The sequence below is a fragment of the Lissotriton helveticus genome, chromosome 12, assembly GCF_964261635.1.
Source record: "Lissotriton helveticus chromosome 12, aLisHel1.1, whole genome shotgun sequence".
Classification (NCBI taxonomy): domain Eukaryota; kingdom Metazoa; phylum Chordata; class Amphibia; order Caudata; family Salamandridae; genus Lissotriton; species Lissotriton helveticus.
In genome coordinates, this window is record NC_136073.1 from 454,040,128 (window position 1) to 454,065,945 (window position 25,818).

The 25,818-nt window shown below is 42.3% G+C and overlaps 2 protein-coding genes across 2 annotated transcripts in view; one reads left to right on the forward strand and one right to left on the reverse strand.

Annotated features, from left to right (window-relative positions):
- The window catches only part of LOC144799831 (inactive hydroxysteroid dehydrogenase-like protein 1), a 525,849-nt gene extending 512,245 nt beyond the window's left edge, over window positions 1–13,604 (forward strand). The window contains exon 5 of the mRNA XM_078671407.1: window positions 12,906–13,604. Within this exon, the coding sequence (XP_078527533.1) occupies window positions 12,906–12,995 (90 nt within the window). The 3' untranslated portion in view covers window positions 12,996–13,604. The remainder of the gene's footprint in view (window positions 1–12,905) is intronic.
- A 10,567-nt stretch (window positions 13,605–24,171) lies between these two features.
- LOC144797816 (inactive hydroxysteroid dehydrogenase-like protein 1) overlaps window positions 24,172–25,818 on the reverse strand; it is a 78,532-nt gene continuing 76,885 nt past the window's right edge. The window contains exon 5 of the mRNA XM_078668614.1: window positions 24,172–24,705. Coding sequence (XP_078524740.1) covers window positions 24,604–24,705 — 102 coding nt within the window. The 3' untranslated portion in view covers window positions 24,172–24,603. The remainder of the gene's footprint in view (window positions 24,706–25,818) is intronic.

Here is a 25,818-nt window from a genome sequence, read left to right on the forward strand (position 1 = left end):
GCCTGGCCAAAAACAAAATCCTTCTATACACTGGAGACATCCTTCTAACCTTGACAGACCTAGCAGCCTCTCTCCCCCCATTGATGTCCACTGTTGCATGTTATCTGAGGTTACAAAGTTATTAGGGTCAGAGTAAGGCACTACTAATGTTCCGGTTGACAACAAGGGCAGCAATTGTATCCTATCAGTTTCAGTGGTACCGGATTGCCTCAAATACCTAGAGATAGACATTAACAGAAGCCTAGATAAACTGGACTCTGTCAGTCTTGATCCGCTAATAACAAAAACGGAGGCAGACTACGCTAAATGGTCCCAGCTGAATCGATCACTGTGGGGCAGAGTGTAAGCGGTCAAAAAGGTTGTGGTCCCTCGATTCTGCTATGTCTTAGGCAGGTCTAAAAATTCTTAATTAAAATTGACCAGACGTGCTTGTCTAGTGACTTGAGTAATCTACTCGACCTGACTGTAATGCTCTTGACCCATAAACTGGTCCCCAATTCTGCGATCCTAGTCAAATATTTTAGTTCACCATGCTGCCTTTTTCTTCATTAATACATATGAGACCCTTCAAATATGTGAGTTCAGCTGTACGAAAAACTCTTGCTTAATTTAATAGACTAATCTTTTTCTCCATTTATAATGCAAGTCTAGCCCTCAAAGAGGTACACATGACATCCGGCTCATCTCTAACACCATCATCATCAGGACATGGGAAGGAATGCTTCACAGCTCATCTTTCAATAAATATATTACTCAAGCATAATGCAAAAGCACACTCATTTACAGTCAGCACATTTTCCATTGAAATGGTCACAAAATTTCTCAATGATATGTAGTTTTAGCGATAAAACTACATAGCGTACAAATGCTACTGTTCGAAAATCGGTTTTCTGCAAATATTTATTATTTGCACATGTTATGTTATGTTATATCCATTTGTAGTGCGCTCGGATACTCGTGAGTGGCCCGGCGCAGTGCCAAAGGGGTACAAGGAGATGCTATCAAGCAAAGAAGTGAGTCTTAAGTTTCCTTTTGAACACAGCTGGGTCCTGGATGGACCGCAAAGCAAGGGGGAGGACATTCCAGGCTACACTTGCCTTCACTACAAAAGAGCTACCACCCACACTCTGGAGCATAAAGCGCGGAACCCGAGCTAAGCGCAGGGACATAGATCGGAGCGCACGCGAAGGAAAGTAAAAAGAGAAGCGCCTCTGAAGATAAAGGGGGCCATAACCATGGAGGGCACAATGGGCCAAAACCAGAGATTTGAACTTGACCCTGTCAGCGACAGGCAGCCAGTGAAGCGAGAGCAATTGGAGAGCCACACTGTTCCTCGTCGTAATGCCCAATAACAGTCTGGCCACCGCATTCTGGACCACCTGGAGCTTTTTAAAGAGGTAGCCAGGGGCACTAGCATAGAGGCCATTGGCGTAATCCAAGTGTGATAAAATCTAAGCACATGTGACAGTTTCTCTTGCTGCTTGCGGGAGGAGTGGAAAAAAAATCCTCAGAGTCTTGAGGAGGCCGAAACAGCATCCTGCCAGTTTCTTAACATGCGTTGTAAAAGAAAGACTCTCACCAAATAAAGTTCTGATTTGTATTAATCTTATAAACAACCTTGTTTCCATCACACTTCTGAATTACAAACAAAATTGTCCTTTCCTAATTGCAGATATTTTTTTTTATATTTGTAGTGTTCATTTACAATCTATATAAATATGTTGTGGACTAGATCAAAAACTACCATCCTACAGCCTTTTGTTTCACAACGATTGTAAGGCAGTTCACTGTAAAAAATCTTCTAACTTTGCTGTCAGTGAAAGAGGAATAAATACCAATCGCCAGGCTGAAATAAGCAGCAATTTGTGAGAAGAGAGAAGCTGACTTTTGATCTTGGTCTTTGAATGCACAGCAAATGTGACGAGATAAAAACAAGATTTAGTGCTCATTCACTTTCTGAATGAACAGACCACATGTTCCTTGCCAGCTCTCTCACCAGAATGCTGTAAAAATAGCTTGCTCTGATAATCTGACTCGCTATAGTGAGTAGATTTTTAGAGGACTGCTTTGTATGTTGCTGCTCACTATCCAGTCATCAGTGCTATGGGACGTCGATCACTGGATAAGGCTCTTTATATGGGGCCCATGAAACCCAGACTATGAATACCTAGACTCCTTACCCTAAGGAGTTGCGGCAGACTGAGCCTCCAGAGCATGGAAAACTATTCAATCAATCAGGGGTTTGCAAAGTGCGGCTACTCACCTGTGAAGGTCTCACGGTGCAGGGGCGGGGGGGAAGAGGTGCCGGGCGTGACGTTTGTTGATCCATTTGGGTGAGGAGGTTCAGTCAAAGAGCCAGGTATCGAGGCCCTTCCTAAATCGTGCCAATGATGCAGTTTGCCAGAGGTGGAGGGGAAGGCTGTTTCCAGGTCTAGGCGGCGAGGAAGGAGAAGTATCTTCCTCCGGTTCTGGTCTTGTGGATCAGTGGGATGGAGGCCAGGGTGAGTTAGGCAGAGTGGAGTTGTCTGGTGGGTGTGTGGAAGGCAAGGCGGTGGAGTAATAACAAAAAATAAACCTCTTGTCTAACCTATATAATTTACAGTGTGGCAGCCGCTCTATTATTTCCTAAGTACACAGAGCATAAACATTTAGAAAAAACAAAACCTTAATTTCCATGCAAATTTCATTTTTCTTTGTATAATTTTATTTTTCATCTCTTTTTGTAGAAAACATATTGTGATATATTCCTGTATATCACCTTCATCAGGGCCAAGAAGGGGGAACAGCGGGGTCCAAGGTAGATAAAAGAGGGGTGTTTGGCCCTGATGAAGGTGATATACTACTCTAATCACCGAAACGTAGGTAGGCCAGTCATGCACATCTGACAAGCCAAGGACTAGAAAAGCCACCTAAAGAAACAACAGCTGTGACTTGAATAAGAGGATGGATTAATGTTTCCTCTCATGATTAAATCCTATACCAACTAATCCTTTTTAAACTTTCAGATGTGCCCTCTTTCCTTCTCCTATGTTTTTCCTTTTTTATAATAACTGCACTGTATGGTATGTGAGTGAGTATGATTGAGAGAATGCCTGATGACAGAGTTGTTGTGAATATGTCATTTTGATTCCAAGTTTTGTTCCTATAACGGGGCCTTTTGCCTGTGGGGTGTTTAAACTTTTTTAGTATTTCAATGTTGTAAGGAAAATGTATACATAGATGATAATAATTGACAGTTTTGTCTCTTATAAGAAAAAACTTTTTATGTACTTTGTAAATACAGGAATATATCACAATATGTTTTCTACAAAAAGAGATGAAAAATAAAATTATACAAAGAACAATGAAATTTGCATGGAAATTAAGGTTTTATTTTTTCTAAATGTTTATGCTCTGTGTACTTAGGAAATAATAGAGCGGCTGCCAGACTGTAAATTATATAGGTTAGACAAGAGGTTTATTTTTTGTTATTACTTCTCCTTTCCCCCTCCTGTTGAACCTTCAATAATTAGGGGGTACCTTTACTTCAAGGCAAGGCGGTGGTTCAGATATTCTGGTCCTGCATCGTGGAGAGCTTTGTAGGCTTGAGTGAGAAGCGCAACAGCCCCTCATTTGCCACAATGTATCTATTTTTTTCGGATTGCACAGGGACTCCCCCACCCACAGTTATCAATCAAATGGCACCTGCTGCAGAGTGACACAGTTCTCCACCTAATATATTGTCCCAATTGCAGGTATTCAATCCACTGGTCCTCCATCACCCTGACCTAGTGAGGTTCCCGCAAATTGTTCCGAAGTGACATACACATCCACACTGGCGCCCCACTCTGGGATAACACCAGAATACTTCTGGGGAAACACCTCATAGCATGGGGCGTGTAGTGCTCCAAGGGGATATTGACAATAGACCAACTTCTTTCAGCATGGATGCGAAAGCCTTTTGCTACCCTCTGAAACTAGTTACACCTTCCTCAGACATATAAATGGAGATATGTGCAACTGAAACATGCCCATTGTAACATACTGGGTGTCCTACCATGGACTGTCCTTGACTCTCCCATCCTCCAATACTTGAAACACTGGGGTTTTGTCAAAGGGTTACTGTACCATTTTTACAACTTAACAATACACCACCTATACTCCCAAACTATCCTGACTCACTTACGTACTAAATGGTAGACTCTATTGCAAACAAACTATACTGAGGAGGACTGGGCAGACGTGATTGAAGCCCTTAATAGGATGGTTTGGGAAGCAAGGATGAAACTTACCCTCGTCAACATGATACAAAACTGGTACTGAACTTACAAAAAACTCCATTCAGCAGCTCTCCTCTCCCATGTGGACTGCTGGAGATGCAAAGCTTTGGACTGTGACATGCTCCATATCCTTTAACTGTGCCCTGCCGACCTACTGGTGCGTAACATGCGCCACCTTGAGCGGCGCACTCAACTCTCTTCTCCTCCTGGCTGGGAAGCTAGTCATCCTAGATGATGTAACTAACCTGCCTCCTCTGACAGAACCCAAGTGCAGCTTACTGTCACTAGCCACTAAATTCTCTGACTTGCGCCATTGGCATTCCCCTCAGCTACCAACCCCTTCAGAATGGCTGAACAAAATGTATAAAACTGTGACATTTAAGCACCTTACCTACAGATTGCAAGATCAAAGGCATTTACACAAGTCTGGGTGCCTTTTCTGGACACCCTGGAAACCGAAAGGAGGCTGAACTGGCTCGATGGCAGACAAACTAATTTGCCCGGGGCCTGTAAGAGTGCAGATACATTTCTCCAGACCCTCTTCCCCACACTATCACCAAACATTGCTGACATGTTCCGATTCACCAGAAGGACACCTCCCCCCCCCACCCCCATGTTCCAACAACTTTGGTGCTCTAGTACTTCATTGTATATGCATTGCACCTCCCTTTCCTTATCTACGGGCGTTGGATACATCACTTTTTTTGCATGGCTCCTAAATGGGGTTTTACTGGAGCAGCGTTGTTCGAGCAATTGATACTTCAGGCCTTGTCTGGTGCCACCTGCGCTCCAGCAACACACAGATGCCTGTCCTTCGGAAGGCCTCCTACATACATCTGAGGATTGTGATACTTTGTACATTATTTTGTGTTCCATATTTCATATTTTGTATCTTGTACGTTGCACCACTCATTCTGCAGTTTATTCGCTTTTCGTGGAACATTGTTGAGTCTTTTCCCCTCTTTCCTCCCATTCCCTCTCCTTGTTCTACTCCCGACACACAGGTGTGTTTATGACAATGACACTGCTATATAGCTTTATATATACACCCTTGTATTTCAAGTTGAAAATGAAAAATGACAACAACAAAACAATTGTGACCAAATGTCGTTAAAGTGACTTGTGGGATGTTTTTGAAGTGGTGCGGTCACAAAAACTATGTGTTAGATGAACAGTTTTTAGGGGCAATTGTGATACAGATAAGAAACGAAAGTAGGGCAGTGCCACATGTGCATAGAACTTTGGCTTCTTTCTCAGTGAGGTTACAGTTATAACTAATAATGCTCCTGTTTAGGTATTATCCTAGGAGTGTGAAATTGTCGCTAAATGTGACCAACTGAATGTCAACAATTGAGAAACATTTACTAATTTTCCACGCATTCGATGGATGTATGCTCAAGTATCAAGAGGTCGACGGTCATATGATTATGGGATGAAAAGATCTTCTGCATGGTGTATAGTCGGGGTCTCCTGCCCGGAGTGCCAGACTGTGAGTATCTGGTATCCTGTTTTTTATTTTGGCCCAGCAGCATCACACTAATCTAGTGTGTGCATGAAACCTTAGGCCTGTCCTTTGACACAAGTGAGATCCTGAATATGTCCTCCGACCTTGAGGGCCCACCATGCTTGCCCTGTCCTTTCAAGGATTTAAGATGTAGATCAGCGGTGGAAATGTACAGTGTTTTGTGAATCAGTAGTTGTGACCAGACCTTCTTAGCTTGGTCACTGGAGTGCAGTGTAAATGTTTACTTCTGTGAGCTAACCCAGATCTTAGCGCGTGTGGCCTGTGTAGTACATGCATTATGTGTGAAAGTGATCCAGAGGAATGGAAGCAGGCAGGTTCCATTTTGGGAACCCCTGGCATGTTCATGTACATTAAAGAGGTGTGTTTGCTATTCCAGATACAGAAAGTATATTTCTGACATTCCCAAGGATGGAGGGAGGAGACATAGACACTGAAGGGGGCAAAGAAAAGACAGGGCTCCTTTAGAAATTCAACTAAGTCCTTTTGCTGAGAGCAACTGCTGATTAGTCTCCCTGAGCACTGCCATTTGGTAGATGGTGGGATGAAGGTTTGAACTGCAGTCTCTATTGTTTAGGGTGATAAGGGTCCTTTAGTTAAGGACAACCTTTACCTCTTTCCTGATCACTGTTCAGTGTGGTTGCTGATAGCCAAGTGCAGAATGCTCACACTTCTTCTTGTCTTTGTTGTGGATACTCCAGGCTGGAGACTACCCTGCTGGAGGAGCATCACTCTGCCCAAAGGCTGTGCCTTGAGAACAGCCTGGAAAGTACACTTGAAAGAAGAACCACATCAAATTGGTTCTAAAAAAAAAATCAAACAGTGAATCCATATCCCCGGTCTGCTTTCGCTGAATAAACATGGGAGCCACTAACCCAGTTCCAAGTCATCTTTGGCCAAGAAAGGAGTGCTCTGCAGAGTACTCAGAAAGTTGCTATTAAACCAGAGCAGGTGTCTGCCACAGCCGGCTTCTCAGGGTTGAGGGGACTTCACCTGATGTCTTGTCTAGACTGAAGATGTTCCCCTGATCTGAAGTCCCTGGGAGCCAACCTGCCTCTGAGATGGAAAGAACTTGCCAACCCTGCAGGAGGTGTAAATGTACAGGAAGAGACAGAACAGGCTTGACCCTAGTGATGTGAGGGTCCTTCCAAACATGAAGAATGAGGAGAATGATCTGCATGCTCGAAGGGACATTAGCTCATTGTCTTCAGACACAGGGTTCCAGTCCGGAACCAAGGTATCAACAGCCTGTGCTGCTGCATCAAAAAAAAGAGCCTAAGCTGACTCTGCTACTGCATCTATGAAGTGTGCATAAGCAGACTGTGGCACTACAACAATGGACTGTACCCAAGTGGATTGTTCTACTGCATCTAAGAAATGGGCCTGTAGTGGGGATGTGCCACCGCAGAGACTGCTCTGACCTTAAACCCCCAAACCCCATCCCTCTACAGGGACTCCAAAAACTCCAGACAGCGGCTTCCACTTCTGCCTACAGTAGTTGCAGCCCGGGTGTGGGAGAACCTCCAGCCAATGCATCTTCTCCTGGAAGAGGGAGTGAGCCAGACGTGTGCTGAAGGTCCTAGCCGGACACCCTAGAAGCACTAACCAACTGGCCTGTGGTGGCAAAAAACACTTGGGGACTGCTGAGCTAAGTGAGCGCTCCAACTAGTTAGAAGGAGTAATCTGCACCTATGCCACTGATACCAGCTGAGAATGAACTAAAATCCAGAAAGGGGAGAGCCTCCCTGCTCTACAGAGGAGGCACCACAGGCAGGAGATGGGGAGAGAAAGGCAGGAACCCACGATCCCAGGCGTTGAAGACCCAGCAACAGTAAAACATTTGAATTTGTAGCTTGTTCTGTGAAGTATCAAGTTTGCTTATTAAAGTTCTTTTCTTTATCGAAGACCAGGGCACCCACCCTATGTTGGCCAGGTCAGGGGATGGGGTCCCTGGGGGCAAAATCAGCTAGAAGAGTGTGGCCTCGTTTCACCCCCTTTCAGTAATTGGCCAGACCCTGGGCTCCCAGGGAGAAGGGGCACGCATCTTTCCTACCAGCCCCAGGAGAATGGGGTCCCGATGCCAGAATCAACTCAGGAAGGAAGGCTGCATGACCCCTTCCCCTTATTAACTTTGGCCGGGCCCCGGAGATGGGGGCCCCAATGGCAAAATTGGCTCTGCCCAGGGGGCAGTGTGCCCCTCCTTTCTAGCTTGGTGTGGATGGCACTGTGCTAATACTATGCTTAAAACTTTGCTAGAAAAACAGACATTTGAGGTGAGCAGATTCAGTGTTTTGCTGGTGTTGTAGGGTGCTCTATACAGGCACTGCGCTCCATCTAAACGTGCAAACAGCCATAGTTCTCCGCTTTATTTTTTTTGCATAATGTATGCAGCACTCTAACCCCGAAGGGGTATTGTTTTGACTTCTATTGGGTGCTTCCCTGTGTCTGGACTAAGCGGAACCTCTATAAAGATGGTGAAACACGTGTCAGGGGTTGCTTTTATTTATTCCGGGTTGGCTTGGATGGTAATATATAAATCCAAAGCAGTAATACTGTGCCTGGAGTGGTAAAAGACTTTTGTCATTTTACCCGCCGGTGTGTGTGGCACCATGCTAATCCTTAAAGACTTTGCTGTAGAAATGGCAAAAGACTCTGCTGTAGAAATGGCAAAAGACTTTGTCCCTTTCGAGCGCGGCATGGATGAGGGTGTGCTAGTCCTATGCTTAAAAACGCTGGTAGAGAAACAGACATTTGAAGTGTGCAGACTCAGTGTGCCGCTGGTATTGTAGTGTGCTCTATACAGTATGAGTATGAGTATGAAAAAGGCTTTATTTCGATAAAAACATATCTTAAAAGCATGTACATAAAATCAGTACTTTAGGGTGACAGCTCATTTCATCAATATTGGCGTCCCAATAGCAACTTTTTGAAGTTTTTTCTTTAAAAAATACACATTTGTACAACAAATCAATCACATTGCATGGAGATAAAAACTATTTGCACAAACAAATACAATCTTAGATTAAACAATTTCTCTCAGCCTTTTACATCCGATGGACCACGCCCATCTCAGAAACTTTGCCAGTCCGCATACATACAACAATCGGGTATCAGATTGTAGAATGCGCAGCGCTACAGAGTGATCTATTGTACCCAATTCTCTGCATAATGGCTTAAGCCAATGATTCCTAATTGCTTTGTATGCCGGACATGCAAATAAAATATCTGCCATTGACTCTACCCTTGAGTCGCAATTAGGGCAAGAAAGACATGTTTGGAAGGAAACTTTCCAAAGTGCGGTCAATTCCGTATTGGCAATGTACCTGTCCTAAATTTAAAATACAACGCTCTGTCAGAAGACTTTTGGATGATATCAAGATAAGGCTCACTAACTGGTGCGTCCTTGATCCTCAAAAAATCGCTAGTTATTCTTCCTAATTTGGGATCAGAGTTACGCTTATTAGATACCCAGCTCCAATAAAGTTTCTTTAATATTGCTTTCGGTGGAGCTGATTTGTTCTCCCATGCCTCACGAAGGCCCAGATCACATAAAAGGGATTTAACATCTTTGAGCCACTTGATTTTTTGCCATCCCAACATGGACATCACTTCTGACAGACCTTCAGCATACTTTGCTAGCTCCGGGACTCGCCATAACCGAGCCCAAAGTAGAAGCGGTCGGAGTTTAGCCAGGTCATTTATTGAATTACAACCCAAATCCAGTAGCAAGGGGATCATAGGAGTGCTCTGTGGGAGTGCCATTAAATCTTTTAGAAATCTATTTTCAGATTTAGACAGTGGCTCCATATTGCTTGAACCCCAAAGTTCGGCTCCGTATAAGGCCGAACTTACACCTCTAGCCTTATAGATATCAATTACTGGGCCAATAGGTCTGGTTGAGGAAGAGCGCTGTTCCTTAAGAATGGCCCCCACTACCCTTTTATGACCTAAAAGCATTTTCTGGATATGAGGGTTCCACTTCATCGAGTCCGAAATACGTATTCCAAGATAATCGAATACCATAACCCCTTCTAATGATACAGAATTCGCAACTGGGGGTCTACCAAGTTTTTTTGGCGTATTCAGCACTAAATACTTGGTTTTATCTGTATTTATCACAAGCCCTCTCAAGGTACAGAAAGACTGAAAGCTATCAAGGAGATTCTGGAGACCAACCGGGGACTTAGAGATAAGGAGGTATCGTCGGCGAACAGGAGAGTTGGAATACGCTCACCCGCCAGGGATGGTGCATCGGATGGACTTTTTAGCAAATGCTCCACCACGCCGTTCACATAGAGTGAAAACAGAGTTGGGGCAAGAACGCATCCCTGGCGGACACCCCTGTTCACCGGGATTCTGCTGGTCATCTGATCCTGAGGACCCCACCTTATTTGAGCAAAATTGCCATTGTGAAGCCTCACTAACAATGACAGAATGTTTAATAGAATCCCCATATCAGCCAATACTCCCCATAGACGTTCACGAGGCACCAGGTCAAAGGCAGTCTTTAAATCGATGAATGCCAAGTAAAGACTGCCTTTCCCTATATGTGCCGCTTTCCAGTAAATGAGTAGCAATCTGAAGGCTTGCTCTATTGTCCCAGTTCCAGATCTAAAACCTGCTTGATAATCAGAGAGAATTTTATTTTCTTCTGCCCAATGCAGTATTCTCTCGAGAATCCCCTTCCCAACAACTCTGGGTGGAATCAATAAGGCTTATGGGACGATAATTGGCAGGGTCGCCCCTGTCTCCCTTTTTGAAGATCGGGATGACCTCTGCCCCCTTCCAAGACTCGGGATTAGGAGCCCCATTGTCAATAGCATTTAATAATCCAGAAATAATCTTTGCCCATTTGTGAGAGTCGGAGCGAAGGAGGTCACCGGGAATACAGTCTGGGCCTGCTGCTTTCTGTGGCACGATACACTTAATAGCGTTTTCAACTTCCATATCTATAAAAGGGAAGCTATTTGTATCGCCCGAGATTTGCAGGAGGCTGTAGGGGAAAGACTCGTTTAGACCACCCTGCGGACAAGAATACAATTTAGAGAAATGATCAAACCATATTTGTCCTGCTATGTTACAAGTTATTATGTCGTGGCCAGGTCTATTCTTGGTTCTTATTATATTCCAGAAACGGCCAACGTCTCTCCCGAGGCTAGCCTCTTTATACAGAAACTGCTCTCCACCTAAACTTGGGAACTGCTCAGAGTTCTCGGGCTTCTTTCTTGCATAATTTATGTTTCACTCTAGCCCTAATGAGTATAGGTTTGATTGATACACATAAATCACACAAAAAACAATGGTTCCAGGGACGTTATAGATAGAAGATAGAATTAAAAAACCTTATAAATTCACTACAAAAAACCAAAGGTTACAGGAATGTTGTAGTTAGGAAATAGAATTTTTTTAAAACACTTAGAAATTCATTAAAAAACAACGTTTATAAGGATGCTTCTAGTTAGGCTCAGATTTTACACTCGCAAAACCATAGAAATCAGCAGTTATAGTTACCTGGGTTAACTATGACTTATTCCCCAGCAATGCACTGCTTATGACCTCACCTATTACATCACTTATGCAATGGTCAATGACATTATTGAGGACATCTCAAATGACATCACTGATGACATCATCCAGTGAGTGTGTGTCAATGTTTGTGTGAGTGTTTCAGTGTGTGAATGGGTGTGTGAGTAGTTGTTTTCGTGTGTGAGAGTGTATGAGTGGCTCTGTGAGTGGTTCTGCGGGTCTGTGCATGGGTGTGTCAGTAGTTGTATGGGTGAGTGGGTCTGTGAGTGTCTGTATGGGTCTGTGAGTGGGTGTGTGAGAAGCTGTGTGGGTTTGTGGGTGGATTTGAGAGTTGCTGTTAGAGTGGATGTGTGGGTCTGTGACTACATAATTAAGTGTTTGTATGTGTGTGCAAGGGGGTGTATGGGTCTGTGAGTGGTTTTGTGGGTCTGAGTGGGTGTATGAGTGGTAGTGTAGGGGAGTAAGAGTGTGTGTACATTTTTTTTAAATGAGCACTAGATTCACAGATCCGTTGCAGGTTCACACTGGGGTTGAGCTGAGCATAGTTGTGGATCCGTTTATCCTCACGCACACAAAAAAAAGACTTGGGGGACATTTCTTGCCCTTGAGTAGTCCCTCAAAGACCCCTCCATCACTCCCATGGGGTCAGGGCACCTCTACCCTAACCCCTACATCCTATTTTTCTGCATTATATTTCCTTCGGGAAGAAGTCCCAATATACCAAATGGCGTCCGCAACTTTCCTCTTAGGTTACGGACAGTCATTCACGACCCTGCTGGTGGCATGTGGATCCACTGATCCATTGTGGTGGATCTGCATCTCTAGATATACATACATCTTTTTTTCAATAATTCAAAAACTACTTAACAGATTTATGTCAAAATACAAAAAGAGATATTTCCTGACCAAGATTGAGCTTTCTGTCATATTTGGTGCAATTCAGTTCAGCGGTTTGGGCTGTAATTGTGTCTGAAACCCCTATAGGAAATTGCATGGGGACAAATGTGTTTTGGAAAACCCCCTTTTTCTCGGCCCCCATTTGACAAATCACCCCAAAACGTCCCAGACAGCAGCTGTATTGACAGGCGTGCTAGTTTTGAAAAGTTAGTGAAGATTCATAAAACGGCACCAAAGTTATCCGCAAAATAAAAAATGCTTTGTCTATGGAAACTAGGTCCTAACTAGAGCTACCTACTGCAAATCGCCAGTAGGAGATATATATATATATATATATATATTTTTTTTTATTTGAATGATGCAAGTAGACTCCCCAGAACATTGCTGGAGAAAACCATGTACAAAGGTATCTACAAGAGGAGGTTTATTTGATTCGATAAACCTTAATGTGTGCTCAATGCAATGACAAGTATTCAAGATGGCCATTTGAATTGCTTTTCATTTAATTGCACTTGTTATATTGTGTTTACTTTTCTTGTCTGAACTGTATTATTGCCCCTCTTTCATGAGATTTACAATGTAAAGCTTCAATGATGGCAACTTTGTGAGCAAATTTACAGTGGCATGAACAGATATGCAAGAGATATGCAATATGTTTTAATCATCATTCATAAGATATTTTTTCCTGTCTTTGCCTCCAGGTTCTTCTGAAGCTGTGGATGCCCGAATGCCTCTGGGTTTTCATAATAAAAAATGTGTTACTTTCGTTGCGTAGGGAGGCCTTAACATGAATTTGAAAACATAATCTTGAAAAATGACGACTGATGACCACAGCCGGCCAACGCTTGTTTCTCTGAAATTATATAAGTGGTCTCCTCTCCAAACCATAACTTACAAATAAAGAACATGGTTTATACGGTTTTCTGGTTATCATGAATATCCACTATTCAGGTGGTTTAGAAAAAAGACTTCTCCCTACCTGTAATCAATGTAATGGTGATGATAAAATCCTCTAAATGTTTAGCCCATATAGTTTCTATTTTACATTAAATACATTTTAACTCCATTCCTGTTGTGAAAAATTATCTTCTGTTCGCATGTTGAGAGTGCTTCTACATCCCATGGTTTTGATCACAGAAGTAAAATAGAGAAGCTGCTGAATGACTTCAGGCAGAGTGAATCTATTTGGAATTTCTTTTGATTTGTTTTGTACCATACAATACTTTATGAGCAACCCAGGAAACAACAGTTATGTTTTTATGAAAATATTTAACAAATCATGAGTACGAATAACACCTACTTTGTTTTTAATTAATTTTGTGGCCTTGACATGCACAATGAGGGTCTATTTCAATTTTATTTTGCCTGTCAGTCATGAAGGTTCATTCTTCCACTATCAGGGTTTGTTGGTAAAAGTATTGGAAGATCTGTGATAAGGCAGCATAAGTATCCATCAAAAATATTAGCATCAGGCAATTACAATTGGAAGCAGATGTAATGAAGGCTGCTTTTTAGCTACCGCTACCTTTCGGGAAAGGAGCGAGGAATTGCAGGTGGTCAGTGTAGGAGTAAAGATGTTAATAGCTTTCTTCAATTGATGCATGGAGCAGGGATCAAAGGGAGGAGCAGAATTAATTGAGGACAATTTCGCAGCAACCTTTTCAATGGTGGTAGGCTTAAATGAAGACGAGGAGAGCGTGTCCGTGCCCATATGAGAAGTATTATATAGGGACATCTCCAGACTCATACTTAGATGGACAAAAGTGTTTGCAAGATTGACTTTCTTGTTGTGGAAAAAGTCAGATAAGGTACAGAATGTGTGGGAAGGCTTAATGTGAAAGGCTTGGGAAGATAGAGAGGCCATACTTCTGTAAGGAGTGAACACCTCCCTAATAGGGTTCTTAGAATTTAGAATGCGATTCCTAAAGCAGATGGCCCCATCTTCTTTAATCAGATTTTTATACGGTTGCAGCTGTTTTTCATAGGCCATGCAACTTAATTAATTAAAGTTATTACTCCATTGCTTTTCTAATTTCTTGCACACAGCTTGGCTACTCTAGGTGCCTCAGTATTCTAGGGAGACTAAGGAAAGGGGCACCTAAATGTAACAGATTTCAAGGGGATGATAGAGTCAAGAAACACGGTTATCGATTTGTTAACTACAGTAGAGTTGGCTTCGGGGTCTGTACCGGGTAGTCTCGAAAAAGCATTGTCAAAGAGAAAAGACCAAGACTAAGGAAAACTGAGTCTAAAACAAAAGTGAAATGAAACCAATTCATGATCCGACCAAAGAAGAAGTGCAGTGTTTTTAAAATGAATAAGCGAGTCAAGGTATCCTGGCTGATGAGGGCTGAAAGCCCGAAACCGGTCCTATGCTGCTTGTTTCCAGTCCAGGGTGGACCTGGTCTGACAGTTCGGGCTGGATTGTTCTCAATGGGCTCAGGGTCAATACTGATTTGCATATGGCTGGGTCCAAACTGGAATGGCGAGCAAAAAAATGATGAATTTAGGCCCAGATCTCTGTACTGGGGTGAATGTACGACATTGTTTTGCATTCTGTCCATCAACTGTTCTTTTTGCATATTCTCTAAGCAAGTCACGAAACGGATTTCAAAAAGCTACAGACAGAAATACTAGTGCAAAATAAACATTTAAAAGTAAGCTATTTCAAAGTTATGAAGAGTAAGCAAATTTGTTAAAAAGCCACAGTGTCCTAAAAATGTACATAGTCAACAGAAATTCAAAGAGGGGTGCTATGTGTATAAAACACTACAGATGACCAAGTATGCAAATGTAAAGATTAGGACCTGCGTTTTGCATTTTCATAGGGGAATCGTGCTAGGTGGTCCAATCTGGTTGCAAGCCACTACAAGAATAAACTACATACTATTAATGCTTTTAGATACCTCATAATGACAGTCATATAAGAAATGATTGCAACGATGTCCATCCTCACAGTCCATCCAACCATCTCTTCTTCCAACAAATGCCTGCTCAGAACCATAAACCTAAACAAAAATCTCAGTCGATAACCCTCTGCAATAACCACATTAGTTGACTGTGTCAATGAGGAATAACATAAAATGTCGTGTGAAGCTAAACAAAGCTAGCAGTTTACCAAAAATTATAAACCAGAGCACCTATTTCTCAGTCTTCTTCCTCCATTACACTGCTAAGCACTGCCTCCAGAAAACAATAACACCTCGGGAGGTCACCACACACAACTTGGAAACACTTCTCACATAGGATCAAAACAAAGACAACATCTTTCAAACCACAGACGCTAGACGGTGTAGTGTGCCACCCAGGTAACAGCTTTGGCACTCCACACAGGGTATTAAGCACTAAAGAATACAATACAATGACAACCACTCCATAAAAGGTATGAGACAATCAAATTTTGGTACAAAATATGGCTTAATTGTGACCTAGAAATCAACTCGGCACTCTGGGAAGACCTGCAAAATGATCCATAATCACATTACGCAAAGTACCTAAATGCTTCATTGAAAATAACCAAGATGCTGCCAACGGAAACTACCTTGGACATCACTCCAGTTGATTATGAAAAAAGCGCCACAATCGCATTCACTAATCGAAGGCAAAGCAATTTTAAGTCGACGTGCGCAGCATGGATGGTCTTACAATCTTATATGAGGTCTGAGCTAGCTGCATACCTGGGCCTAACTTTCCCGCCTCATCTGAAAACCAAGTATTTGGAGCTGCGTATGGGGAAATTGCCGTCCAATACTGATCAACTGATTTGGAGGACCCACGGCCCAAAAGATTGTAACCTATGCGGAGCATCAATACAGGACTTTATACATTTGATATGCATCTGCCCGGTGTTAGGGTGCTACCGCCGGGATTTGCTCAGGAGGAAGTTTAATGAGAGGTATCCGTACCTGTAGATCGGCAATACTAAAAATCCTGGACTCAAAGGACCCACAATTAATCTGTCAATTAATTACATTTTTAACCTATTTCGAGAATTTAACGAAAGAATAATATAGGCTATAACCATAATTCAGCAATTCCTGCTGTTTTTTCTTCATTAAAAAGGCATATATTTTGTAAATTGAAATCAAATTTCAAAATGTGGTATTAATTGTTTATATCTATTTTATAATAGCACGTGAAGGTAATATATTTTATGCTTTGGAATATTGTAATGGTTTTAATTAACTACACAATAGAGAATTTTTCTTTTTCTTCTTCGAATCAAACTAAATATGGACAGTGCTGGAACTTACGTGCTGTAAAAAAATGCCTCTCAAACTACAGCTTTGTGTTACAATACTGCTTTTCTAGTGGAGGAAACTAGGCTACAGCAAAACGCATTGTGGTGTGCGTATGTGAGGCAATTGGTTGCTGATAAACAGGTCATGAGAAGAAAGTGACATTATTCTAGAATTTGATGTCTTCAATAACAAGAGCAGATGGCCCTACTAGGTGGATGTTTTGTAATATTTAACAGCTGCAGATAACTGTACTGCAAAATAGCATTGAATTTTAACATTCTCAAATACAGCTGCAACACAAAGTAAACTTCAATGCCTAATTTTTTTAGTTTTCTCAGGTATCCAATACAATGATGGTTGGAAACTTATTGTACTGCATTCTTATTCTCAGTGAAAAGCTGAAATAAGGACAACTATTTTATACAGACTTTTATTAACAACATGTATAACGTCCAGCTAAAAACAAGGCTTTAGTAAATATTAAGTGATCAAAGGGAAATCATCATATTGTCAAAAAAGAGTTGGATTTGTGTATTATCAAAAACAGGATAAGTTGGCTAAAATTCCAAAAAATGCAACTGAAAAGGAGTCGTCATCCTTCAAAGAAACACCGATGGAACATGAGGAAACCTTCTTGTGATCACTTTCGTTGGCAATAAGAATAAGGACAAAGTGATAAATGCTGTCAGAAGACCACTGATGATTATGTTCAATAAAAGGTTTATTTGTGCAAATATTAACAAATAGGATAACAATCCGCCCATTTAAACAAAGATTTCCTCTGGAACAAACTCAAAGATGCCTAAGAGAATCTTGCATTTACAAAGGCCAAAGATTTGCACTTAAGCAAATCAGGAGATGCTGAATATACTGACGTATATTTTGAAGAAGCTCTTGGCATCCCCACATGAGCACAGGGAACTTGATTTACACCACCAAAGTTGTACATTTTGTGGCACTGGCAAACGCTGAGAAATGCATTTGCAACACTTGTCTGATCACCTGACTTACATTCTAAAAGACCAGTTGTACATTGTTCAGAAAGTGTAATCAAGCTCTCCAATTCTTCAACGGAAATAATTTACTCTACTAAACTGCATCAGTATAACCAATGTTTTAGTGAAATCAATAAAAGATACACAGCTTTACAAATTACGGTAATTTTACAATACGAAACCTGCACACGTGTTAGCTCAGTGTGGGCAAACATAATACATTGCACATTATTTGTCTTAGTTTTAGGCTCACAATATAAGGAAAAACAAACTGCTCTTGGGAATCCCCAGTGATTGTTGGACTAAGAATAGAGAGTTGAAAACGTAGGCCTTCAAATCAGCACAAATAGGGCAGCCTTGATTTTACAGTTACATTATTCAGCAGATTAAAAGTCTACAATATATGTACTTATCTATAAAGACCATTGTGTTCCTATCCAAACAATACATTTACACCAAATATTTAAGTAAGGGCCATGACTTGGTTTGGCAAATTACATACTGAATATGGTCTATTATAAAGACACAGGTTAAGAAATAAAATAAGTTACCTTCCTAGCACTACAATCTGAATTCTATACAACCCTATAAATAGATAGTAATGTGAAAGTGGAGTGGTCAAACTCAAGAGTTATCAGGAGAGTAGGACCAGTAACAGGATGAGGCGTGGATTTGCAGACAAACAGCTTATCTGATTCGGTCTGAAGCCCAGAGCTGACAGGGTGGAAAGAAATACATAAGACTGGTAAAAGGTATTTTCAAATTGATTTTTTCATTTCCAGTCCTACCATTGGTCATTCCTACTTTCTAATAAATATGGTCCTTAGCTCCTGCTTAACTCCCACTACAAACATTTCCACATCAACATTAAAACTATTCCATTAATTTCCTCGCATTTATAACTGCGGTTCAAACATTTTCCATTATTGTCACACCTTGAGAACCAATGTACGCTAGCTAACTTGTATGCAAGGAAGTAAACGCTGGGTGGACTGTAATCTTTTGAATCCTCAATGATGTTTTTTGGAACCTGGAAGAACGGCGAAATAGTTCAAGTTGCTATCGAATACCAAGGGTGCCTTGAGGTAACATGCGAATAATACCAGAAATCCATTGATGATGTAAAATGGATTGGCAAAGGCAACAGATCTGGTTTTTTTAATTAAATAAAGTGATTCTTCAATGACTTTTCTATGGTTGTGCATATTGTTAAGTGGGTGAATACAAAAATGATCCAAAAGCAGTAATCTAAGTGCATTAAAAAGGTATGGAGGCTGTAATCCGGAGTGCAATTGGGGCGGGGTCAGTGAGCGTGGGGGCCGGAATCAATAGCGTGGTTAAAAAGACCAACATTTTCCATAACTATTTTATTGGTCTTTCCCTTCAGTTGACTGCTTATAAAAGAGCGCACCCTAAATGAAAAATAAGTGCAAGTCTCACTATATCCCTTACTACTCTATCATTGGTACTTTCTTATTACAGAATCCTCTGTCACTGCACCTGACTGCCCATTAGCACTTTTGTCCATTACAGTTCCAAATGCTTGCCAGGCACCCTCAACACATGTCTGGTTATGACACAGATTTGGTGGCCCACCTTAGGCTCAGTCTGTCTGACGTTAGTTTACAGAAATTGGTGCATGCCACATCTTACAATAGGACACAGACATATATGTTCTAGAGATACAAAAATGCAAAGGGCATGTCCGTGGTATTACAAGTCCGCGGTATTACAAGTGTTGTAAGCTATAAAGCGTTAAAAATACGGTGGATGGGACACCCATCATGTTTGTGACTGGGGTATCCGAAAAGCCAAATTCTGAATACGGCACTACGTCATCAACATTTATTTTAACATCTTAACACACCAAAAGCTGTTTGAATCTCTCTGATATATATGTATGTGTCTCTATGCTGTTGGGCCAGTCATAACTGTAGATCTGCCTGCTCTGACCTCAAGCAAGTTTCATTGAACACGATTTCTGCATTCTACTACCTCTGTATTTAATCAGATGTCTGTAAATGTTGTGACAGCATTATTCAATGTCCATACATTTCAGTCTGACAAAGGTCCATGTGTGATTTTTGGAAGGTGGTGTAGGAGAGGTATTGATGGCCTTACTACTTTGATCTTGCAAAACACCTTACTAATGAAACACGTACCTGCTTGAGATGCTGAACTCTAGCACTGGACTCAGTCACCAAACCTTTTAGAGCCATTCTACAAGCAGATGTTGCACTTGTGCCGGGTATGTAGTGAAGTGTCATTGGGTTCTCAAGTCATGTGGTCCTCCTTTAGAAAACGCTTTTGATCTTGCCCTGGTCCCTGCCATTCTCACCTCATTTTCCAACTATAGTCCGGTTCTTACCCCCTTCATTTGATCCGTTTCTAAAAACTCCATCACTACATCCCTGCTCAGCCTAAGTAAGGTTGGAACGGACTGCTGCGCCCACTTTTGCGCTGGACAATCTGCAGCTTCCATTCCAGACCCTCTTATCCTTTGCCGTATTTCTCATTTCATCCAGTAACATTATCTTGAGCATCATTTGCCCAACACGTTAACACTACACCCATTTTTTTCTGTGTACCAGGCTTTTCTGAAATTTAACCATCATGATAAGAGTCAGTGTTTCTCACCATCATGCCTCTTAAAATATCCTCTATGCCGGTATTGCTGCCTAACTGACAGTGGGCTTCCTGCAGCGTTTCAAGGAATACAAATTAATTTGTAAAAAAGGAAGAGTCCTATTGGCTTTTCCAATGCTTCTTCTGTAGTTTGTTGGTGACGAAAAACATGAATTTTATAAAAAAAGAAAAATACTAGATTTTTTTTTTCAATATTGCGGCATTAATCAGAACCAATCTAGAGGAGCACTTAACAAAGGGGAGAGCTTCCACACTACAAGGGGAGCATATAAAAACCTACACATCCCTTGGCAAGCAGAAAATAGGAAAGCTTTCTCATAGGACAAATGTCATGGTCGGTTGCCCTCCACCGCCAGTTCTGATTCTTGAGCTGATCCAAATAATCTTGCTGCTCAGCTGCTATGGTCCAGGTTATCGAATACTTTTGATGCTCAGCTGCTACGTTCCAGGCCATCGAATACTTTTGATGGTCTGCTAAACTGTGATTTAATCTAACTTTTAGTAGCAGCTACATCTGACATTTTTTGGAAGAAAAGAAAATCACAGTAAAGACTTGGAAATCTCGACCATGACTGCGACAATATATCAGGACTAGATTGCTTCCTAACTCCAAGATGCTAGGTGGTTATGTTACCAATATTGTGGTGCCTGAGGGCGTATTTTTCAGCCCTAAAGTCGATAATACAACGATGAAGCTGGACGTGTATAACAGAGCCTTCGCCCACTAACATTCTGTCAAAGCAGAAGAGGCCACTGCAATCAACAAGCATTGGCATAGCCAATAGGTCTCGCTTTTGGGACCTTGTAAGTTTTTAGTTATGCAGCACAATATCCTTGGTGCAACAACATCAACTGTTACATGGCTAAACATTTATAAGGTACAAGGTTTAGCCATGCAACAGCTGATGTTGTTGCACCAAGGATATTGTGCTGCAAAACTAAATACTTATAAGGTCCCAAAAGTGAGACCTATTGGCTATGCCAATGCTTGTTTTAAATGCCATAGTCTTTTAAAAGCACACACTTTGCACAGCCTAACTGGGTGCTCCCCTACAATACTCCTCAAAAAGAATAAATGGGTCTCTTCAGGAAGTAATTATTTTGGTAACCGTCTTTAAAAGCATACACTTTCATCGTAGCTGGTAGCTCCCTTAAAATATGTCTGAAAAAGATTAAACATATCTCAGGAAGCTTCAAGTGATTCCATCAATCCAAGCCAAAATTCTGGCTTCCTGCCCAGGTACCATTTATATCTGAAGATTTACCAGTTGGCGCACATATTTACATTTCTTTTTTGGAAAGCAGGCACACTGACAAGAAGGCTTGTATCTCCCTGTCCGCCCCTTCCTCGGTTTCACACTTGATTAGCAGTTCTTGCTGCATGTGCGCTGTGAGTCACTTCTAATTTATGCCGCCAGGGGGGCTTTCGGATAGAGTGCAGGCCCGGTGCAGCCCACCTAGGCTCTGCCCCTGTCGCTAAATGGCCTCTCTCAAGCAATACACAAGAGTGCTTGCACCGGTCTCTCTGCAGTCCATCCCCGCCACCAGAGGATCTCTTGGTTGTGGGTGTAAAAGTGCTCCTCCTGTTTTGCTGCAGGGCATATCCAGAGCAAGCTACCAATGCCCTGGACTAGGAAGGGGCAGGGGGAGGCTTGCAATTTCGACATATATGAGCATGCTCTTCTGCTGATGCAGGCCCTACCACCCCCTGATGTGCACTCTACCTCGCAGCGATGGCACCTTTCCCCTTTTAACTTTTTTTCATCTACTTAGTTCGTACAAGGATATCATTCTGGCACATCTTTAACAGTGGGAAAAGGAATTAACATACACGTTGCGTGCTCGAAGTCAATGCATGTGGCCGAAGCACAGCATGGGCCTGCCGTACAGTGAGGATCTGCCGTGAGTTTCAGTCTCAGGGGCTTTTTGGTAGGAAAACATGGGCAGCTCTGTAAACGTAACTTGGAAATCCTGGAGAAACCTTCCGGTCCCCACGGCGTGCTGTGTCACACCGTGAAGTGCCAGAGTCATCCCCCATGTACAATATCACTCTGGTGCAATGTTGTCCACTATGTTGTCACTACCGCGCAGTGTAACCAGCATGCTGTGCTATCCCTGGTCTGTTACCACTATGCAGTGTCACCGCCATGCAATGTACCCAACTGCTGTCACCACCGTGAAGTCCATCCCCCCAATGTGTCACCATAGTGCAGTGTAAGCGACACCCAGTGTCACCCTAGTGCTATCATCATGCCATTCCCGTGCAGGGTCAAGACAACTATCCAAAAGGAGGGTGTGACAACAAGGCTCTGCCTCAGAGTCAGTACATATGCGACTCGAGCCAACCTGGTTACTGCTTTCGACAAAAAACTAAAATGCAATAACCAGCCCTGTCTGGAACACACACACAGATGTAAGCAGTGAGTGCATTGACCTATTGAACCTTCCCGCCGAATACGTTAACTTGCATTTATTTTTCGTTTAAGGCCAACAATACAGTTGCTGAATAATGTGTTCTTTTTAGCAACGCCTCAAGCCCTGAACCCTGGCTCTATTCCATAGCAGCAGAGCACATATCAGCTAAAGAATTGTGTGCGTCCTACGGAAGCCACGTGGGCTATGCCAGGTCATGGGGGTCACAGCAGAAACACTTTTAGGCAGGTAGAAGTTGAGCGCCTGCTCATTTTTACCCCATCCCTAAAGCTGTCTTGAGTGGTACACTATGGCAGCTGCCCCTTCCGAAGAAAGACCCCATTAGACCAGTAAATGTAATTAATTCCGCTCTTACACTCCCTGCTATAAGTGCAGAGACTTCTATAGCCCGCCTCCAGTACTTGAAATGGAAAAATATAAGTGCAGGCTTGTTTCTGAGAAGTGCCGGTAGTGCAGTACTCTCCAATTAAAAGTATTGCATTTCTCTTCAGAAGTGCTGGTACTCTCCCTCTTAAAATAGAAGAGTGGCGGTACTCCGTAAAGGCCCAATTAAAGCACTGCCCAGACCGCTTCTTCAACTCTCCCAGAAGCTTTCAGTGCCCAGCCTTGTGAGCCAGGGCTCCTGTTTTAAAGGGTCAGAAAACCCACCATTCTTAAAGTGCTAAACAGATAGCGGCCCGGTTCTTCTGTGTTAATGCTCGAGCCGGCTCCGTTACTAGCCGTCCTCTAGCATTAAGCACAAAAAGCCAGTCTCCATCCTCGAGCAAAGCGGAAAAAAGGGCTAAAACAAACAATATTCATGTCAATTATTTATAGAGAGCCTTTATGCAAGCGATATCCACTAACAAGTACATTCCTGGTTACAATATGTCCACTCAAGGGCGGCTTCTCACATAATTACTCACATTACGGAGCCAAAGGCGGCCTCCGCGGGAACAGACACTGCTTCTGAACAGATCACATCACTCCGGTTATTGATTTGCGGGAGCAACAAAACAGAAGTCATATGAAACAAGCAAAGGCCGCGCGGCCGTGAAAGTGACACGCCCGCGCTGCACAAAAATGAAGAGCTGACGAGGAGGTAGTGGGAGAAGGGAGGGGATGGGGGTAGGGGAGGGTATTATATAAACCGAGCAATGGATGCGCGGCCGTGAAAGTGACACGGCCGCGTGGCACGAAACAAACGAAAATGAAGAGCTGACGAGGAGAAGGGAGGGGGTAGGGGAGGGATTCACCCGTGCTTAATGAGCCATTACAGAGGCAGCTGTGCAGTTGCGCACTTGGGCAGGTAACAGCAAGCTGGTGGCCGGCAGCCTGTGGGTAGCATTTTGAAAACCTGCTTACTAAATGTCTCGCCTGAGCCAGCGAATGCGCTGGATCAGGCGAGACCTAAAAACTGACAGTTATGTATTGTTTGTTGTTAAAATTATCGTCACAGCCTAAAGCAATAGTAATTCTGTTTGCATATATGTTATGGCTACAATCAATCTGTTTTCAACTTAGGAAGTGTAGTGAAGAGTCACTCCGTACATTTTAAGCAAACCTCACGTCCAGGAAAACAGATAATTTTTTTAATATGGAGGAACGTTTTCTCATGAAATTTGAACCAACGTTCATTTGCCGTAATACCAACGTTCCTGTCAAATCATGGCTTTTTTTTGTGTTGAAGAAAAAACACCTGTGCATTCATTTGATCAGATTCCAGAAACTAATAATTAATAAGTGTCACTGAGATATGTCCAATAGCCGAAGGCCAGGGTTCTACTTAAACTGCTGTTGTCATGCAGATTTTTGAAGGATGGAAATCCCAGTCGCACGCTGTGGTTATGTTTTTTTCTTCCTAGGTGTTGAGAGTTGTTACATTATCTGGCTCGGCGCGGGGCACCCCAAAGACTATTCCACTCTGAAACCCTCACACCTGATCCTTTCCGCATTCCACTCCGCTCCTGCTGCACTTCCGGTGTGAGGCCGGATGCGAAGACTGGGCTTTTTCAATGGCCAGAAACATACAATGAAATACCTGAAAATACAGAACTGGTGGAATCACTGGAGACAGTTCAGTAAAGGTCCTCTACTGCATCACACTAGGAGGCGATCCGGGATAAAGCCTCTTTACGCAAAATATTATTCCAAATGTTTGCACCACACACGAAAAGCCACTCGGGCATGCTTCTTAGAATAAGTAGCTAAAGAAGAGAAGGAAAAAAATATATAAATCACAAAAAACATTACAATGTGCAAATATAGCCCAATATCTACAATAATAGCCAGGGACATGTAGTTATTTTTACAAGGCAACATACTGTAATCTAAAACAAGACTATGGGCCAATATAAACAAGTGAAACAAGCATTTGCAATGCAACAGGTCTCGCATTCACACGAGTTTGAGTTATTGGCATTGTAAATGACTATGCCTTTTATTTATGTTTTGAGTTTTAAAACATCAATAAAAGGCATTGTCATTTACAATATAAATACCTTAAACTCTCGCAAATGCGAGACCTATTGCATTGAAATAAAGGTCTTTCTCGACCACTTGTTAGATTGTAAATATCAGAGGAAGAGACTGGCCTGCGAAGTCTTCAAAGTAGTGATAAATAGTGCAGTGAAGATGTGTAAGTGTTGGAAATGACACAGACACAAAGGGTGAAGCGAGAGTTACACATGATCAGTGCAATACACACTAACAAAGCGCTCCAACACCTTTCGCCCTGTAAATTACACTGTCACAGCTCAGGAGGAAGAGCGGCCCTATCCATAATTTGAGTGTGCAGTGTAGCATTGCATAATGTCATTGCTATCTTTGGCCTAATAAAAACACGATAATCAAATAGTTGGGAGGAGGAGAAGAGGTCCATTCAGTTCCCCATTGTGATAGTCAAATTAATCAGAAATGAGAATGGACACTTGTAGCTTCATAACCATTGGTTGTGATTGAGCACCCTCATAAACGCAACTATGTTGATTGCGGTATATAACTGTTAGCCGCCCATTATCAGCGTTATGGCATAGTCATCAGGTGTCCAATTTTGTGCTATATGTCAGCCTCATCCTGAGGCAACCTCTGGTCTGGGTAGCAGTGTCTAGAGAATCGAGGACACCCCCAGAGGGAAGGTGCAGGAAAAAACAAGAAAGTATCTACCTAAAAAACAATGCCTCTCCAAACGAAACTTTAATATAAGAGGAAAGGTAATGTTGTTAAAAAAGAATTTTGATACTATGGTAAATCAAGTTACTAGATCATCTCATATCTTCAAAGGAATGGTCGACATGTTTCAGCTCTTTATGGCCCCACCG